Source organism: Ictalurus furcatus, chromosome 9, assembly GCF_023375685.1.
Source record: "Ictalurus furcatus strain D&B chromosome 9, Billie_1.0, whole genome shotgun sequence".
In the NCBI taxonomy this organism is placed as follows: domain Eukaryota; kingdom Metazoa; phylum Chordata; class Actinopteri; order Siluriformes; family Ictaluridae; genus Ictalurus; species Ictalurus furcatus.
The window spans coordinates 20,309,061-20,314,470 of NC_071263.1; the positions used below are offsets into that span (position 1 = coordinate 20,309,061).

At 36.9% G+C, this 5,410-nt stretch overlaps 1 protein-coding gene across 2 annotated transcripts in view; it reads left to right on the plus strand.

The window, feature by feature from the left end:
- Positions 1-3,670: 3,670 nt before the first annotated feature.
- Positions 3,671-5,410, plus strand: part of cdin1 (CDAN1 interacting nuclease 1) — a 73,031-nt gene continuing 71,291 nt past the window's right edge. Inside the window, exons 1-2 of one of the 2 annotated variants that reach the window (XM_053633752.1) lie at positions 3,671-3,859; positions 4,538-4,655. In XM_053633752.1, coding sequence (XP_053489727.1) covers positions 4,623-4,655 — 33 coding nt within the window. In that variant the 5' untranslated portion in view covers positions 3,671-3,859; positions 4,538-4,622. Of the gene's footprint in view, positions 3,860-4,537; positions 4,656-5,410 lie in introns of those variants that run through there. The other variant, XM_053633751.1, reaches the window with a different exon arrangement.

Below are 5,410 nucleotides of genomic sequence, written 5' to 3' on the forward strand. Positions count from 1 at the left end.
TCTGAACTGCACGCTGCATCATGACTGAACCCAATTATCGGTTCAAATGCCTCGGCGATGACCTCGAGTACGCTGTTGAAATCATAAAAATAAAATAAAGAAAGAAAGAAAAGAGTGAAGTTCACTTTGCATTAAGAGGACTGAGGGGGATTTTTGCTACGGATCATTTAATTTACACTGAATTGACCTGTTTAGGACAATCAATTATATTTAAACAGACAAAGTACAAAAAAGGAAATGAGTAAATAAACAAATAAACGCAGAGAAATAAATACATGCAAAAATAAATGAATAACTATATAAACAAACGCAGAGAAGTAAACACAGGAAAATAAATAAATAAACAAACAAACACATGCAGAGAAATAAATACAGGTAAATAAATAAATGCTGAGAAAAAAAATACATGCACACACATTTAAATATATATATATATATATATATATATATATATATATATATATATATATACATACACACACACATACATATTTATATACACATATAAATGCATTATAATAAGTAATTTTATATATATGTGTGTATGTATGTATGAATGCATTATTATAGGTGATGATTTATAATTAGCAAATTTATTAATAAATAAATGTAACCAAATTTAATAGAGAACAACAGAAGACTACCAGCCTATTTGTGCTTATTTAGAATAAAAACTAACTAACTAAATAAAGAAACAAACAAACAAAAAGAGCCATACTGCTATTATTCTCTTTAAACCTCCTTATATTAGAGTAATTAGTGCTGAGTAGAAATGGTTGCTTTCAGGGCCACGATTGAAGGGCTGCCCTTTCCACTCCTTAGAGAGTGTATTACTAGGTTAGACCTGATTGACGCACCGTTAACAGTTTGGAGAAATCTGGGGGCCTTTCTGCAGAGCTGCCACCTCACTCATGCAAATGGCACCGGAGCTTCCCTCTGACAAAGATTAATGAGCCTGTGCTGCAGTCTTTGTTTCAGCTTTCTCCCATTTAGAATGAAATACCATCCAAAAGCATTATCTATCCCCGATTAATCCAATAAATTTCTTCATAATACACATGTTTTTTGAGGCAATTTACAACAAGGGAGGAGGCCATTGTGAGCACAATTATGTTTAATTACTTGCCATCTAATTAGCTTCATTAAATGCCAATAAAATAAATGAAAAAAAAATAAAATAAAAATAAACCCTGTCTTAAAATGCTGTGCCAAGAGCATGTCCTGTACTTTATGGTGAAATTTATTGCTATGAAACTTCATGGGGTGGTTGTGTGTTAATGATCCCCCCCCCCCCCCCCAATAATCTGATGCTTTGATAATACTTGCGTTATAGCTTATAGGCTATTAAAGTCAGAATTTCACAACTAAGAAAGTGTGAGAGAATAAACAGAACATTATGTAATATTAAACTGGCCGAAAGATACAATATTTAACTAAACTGCTGGGAGCATTATGAAACACGGAAAAGAATATACCACATTTCTTTAAACATGGTAAAGGACTACATGCATTCATATTTTTAAATATATCTACATTAGCAGTAGTATAAATACTATAAATAACCAGATGGGCAGCATTATATTTTTGTGCAACCTAAAAACACACACAAACGCACACACACACACACACAAAGTAATTGCATAAAGCAGAAGCCTTGCACCTCTCATGCAGGAGGGAATATAATTGCACCCCAGACGTTAAGGTATAGGGGTGCCATTAGAAGCGCAGTGCTTAGCACTACAATAGTGTGCCGAGAGCTGAGGAGCAGAGATCAGTGGAGTGTCTCTTGGATATCACAGGGAAACATCCTTTGCAAATTCATCTCCCACTGTGTGCAGGCTTCACAGCTGGTTAACGGCACTGTGTATACCACTGGCCTGTTTACATGTCGCCTCTCTCTTTTTCTTTCTCTCGCTCGCCTCCTCCTCCTTCTCCTCCTCCCCCACCTCCTCCTCCCAGCAGCCTTACACACACCACAGCCTCTCCGGCCAGCTTGCACCCAAACCCAGCACCTCTGATCCCTGCTTTTAGAGCCATTACAACGCTTTGATTTTATCTTTTTTTTTCTTCCCCAAACCGCCCCACTACACTGATCCTTTTATGCCTATTACACAGACCGCTTCTCCGACCTCTGATTCTCTGATACCTGAAAGAGGAAACAGACGCAGTCCTGCCTGACCTCAGCCTTTTATATCCACCGACACTAATGCTGCCTTAACATCGTAGATATTTATCTGCAATGCTCAGACCGAGAGCAGACAGTCCTGACCGTCCACACACACACACACACACACACACACACACACACACACGGCATGATGTGTGTACATTCACAAACTGCATGCCTCAAGCACCTCATACTGTCGTTGAACGCTGTACATGAGTTATAACAATTAAAACATAAAAAATGCATGATTATTATTTGAAGTTTTTGCTGTGAGGTATGTTTAATCATGGTGCATCATGATTAAACCAAAAGAACAGGTTTAATTGTCACAAGTACCCTGGTAAAATCATAAAAGAAAGCAAGAAAGAATGAAAGAAAGAAAACTGTGAAGAAGAAGTTTCCCTTGCTCTACCAGAAACATTTCATTTCAATGAATTCACCTATCCAAGACAATGTATTCATTTACTAATAATTATTATAATTATAGGAAATTATAAAGTAATTATAAAGTTGTTAAATATACATTCGTTATAATTCCGAAACTCTACAAAATATAGCAATGTTTCAGAGTAGTACTGAGAAGTATAGCACTTATTTTTTACTCACCTTTAACACTCATGTTGCGGTTCAAGTTTAAACTGCTTTTCTGGCGTCTGAGGAATTCAGTCTCAGGAGAAAAAATATATACCTGTAATTTATAAAGGTAAAGTTATTGTAAAGAAAAGAACATCATTGTAAAACGTATTAATACAACAACAACAAAAAAGGATTTATGGCAACACTACCCTCAAAATGAAAACAACTCTATGTAGTCCTCCATGCTTAATTACTACAGACTTTCACAGGTTGGGCATTTTACAAAATTGTGAATAAATATGGTTTCACAAGAGTTTGAATTAAAAAACAAAAAAACTCTAGAGAAAAACAGTGATTTAAACAGTAAGTTTTTCCTACTCATGTTGCCATATTAAAATCACATTAGCTACACAAAGCATTTTTACACATTAGCATTGATTTCAATTACTGAGCTTAAACTCTGACATGATGCCTATAGGCAGGTAAATATTGCACAGTGCATGACATTATTTCATTATGATGACTTTATAAAAGGATTTTGTAATAATCAGAAATGACATTATATACCTATTTCGAATATTAGTCCATGTTTAATAATTCTGTCCACATAAAAAAGGTTCAAATGTGCTAATATTTTACTAGCTATTTGCATATATTCTTTATTTTCCCCTCTCGCAGAGAAGCAAAAAAGTACAATGTACATATTTAGGAATGTAATGCATGTAAGCGGCATTACTTTGTAAAAAATAAATAAATATATACATAAATAAATAAATAAACAAAACAAACAAAACATAAGAATAAAAACCTGCAAACTTTACCTGCTATTACATACATTCTCAGCACTCCGCCCATTTTACTGAGCTGTTACACGGAGTAGTGTCTCAGCGAATCAGCTTCGACTTTACTCAAGCTCCGAACGCCCAGCCAATCAGAAATGCGATTTTTTGTGACGCCCGCCTTTCAACTCGTTCGCGGGAGCTATCCAGGAAGTATTTCAATACCCTTCAGCAGCGAAGATTTATGTACTTTTCATTGTGTTTTGGATAATAATTGATCAGTTGCCGCTGTTGTAGATGTTCCCCGTGCTGTTGTTGAAAGTGTATGGAGGATTAAGTGAGTGGTTTTTGCTGTCTGTGGTCTTACCGAGAAGGAAGAGTGAGTTAGCGGTTTGGGGCTGTGTCTCAAACAAGTTCCTATTGGATGTGCAGCGTGCTAGCTAGTGTCTGTAGCTAGCGGTTTTTATACCCTATATAGGACACCTAGAGAAGGAGTAGGGAGGTATTTGGAATTGAGCTGTTGTCTTCTTCGCTAACGTGCTAGTCTGTGCTGTGTATTGATTAACTAAATGAAATGTTGCACATAGAAATCAAACTAACTGATAATCGTTGTTCATTCATATCAGTTTTAACATAATTATATTAGTAATGTGTATAATATGAAAGCCATGCACTACAAGAGTAAGCTGTGCTCATTTCTTTCAGACAGCCTAACAATAAATCTGAAAGATGGTGTATAGTGTGTGTGTATATATACAGTATAAAATGGACTATATTCAGCATCATCTTTAGATAAATTGCTGAGACAATCTGCTTTAAATTCACTGTCACACTGCACACATGCACTTACTGTTCTCTCTGTTAGTAGATGGCTTAAGCTCTTACAGTAATACAGCACTCTATAAACATACCCCAGGGACAGCATTATCAATACATGTGGTACTTATAGCTGTAATATTATATTTGCAAGCCATCACAAATCTTGAACATTCGCTTCCTCTCTTTCCCTCTGAAGGTGGATAGATGAGTAAGATGAAGCTCTGTAGAGCCGAATACAGAGTAATTGCAAAGTTCACGGAACAGCTTCGGCCTACGAGGCAATGTATGAAGATGCTGAAGGAACGATTCCCCAAGTAAGTGTATAAGTCTGCTTGCACGCCATAATCACTTACAACTACATGACTATTCATTCATTCAATTAATCATTCATTCATTCATTTTCAATAGCTGGTTTTGTCAGGGTCAGGGTGGATCCGGAGCTTATCCCGGGAACACTGAGACTAAGGCATGCCTTGACATTGCTTCACACGCTTATTTGCACTTGGGGGTAATTTAGTGTAGCCAGTCCACCTACTGGCACAATTTTGGGAGGTAGGAGGAAGCCAGACAACCCAGAGGAAACCCATACTGACACGGGAAGAACATGCAGAACTCGTCACAGACAGTAACCAGAGCTCAGGATTGACCCGGAGACCCCGGAGCTGTGAGGCTTCAACGTTACCCTCTGTGCTGTCATGCCACCCTACAAGGCAACTGACGATTTCTAGTATTTATTTTCTGTTATACAGGGTGTCCCAAAAGTCTCCATACACAGGGGGCTGACGTAGGTTGTGTCTTCGTCAGTGGATGTTCGTGGACAAAAAAAAATTTGGAAGACATTTTGTATGGAAACTTTGTGGACACCTTGTATATTTTTCATTATTTTGCTAGTTTTACCTTCATCGCAGTTGTGTATAGCTTCAGCCTGCACAAATCAACCTAATCTCATGAGTAACATGTATGAATTCAAACAATGAATGATGTTTGAAGTCTAACCATACCTCAACTGTAACCTTTGTTTTTAATGCAACATCAGCTGTGTTGTAACACAGTGTAGATTAAGATGGTG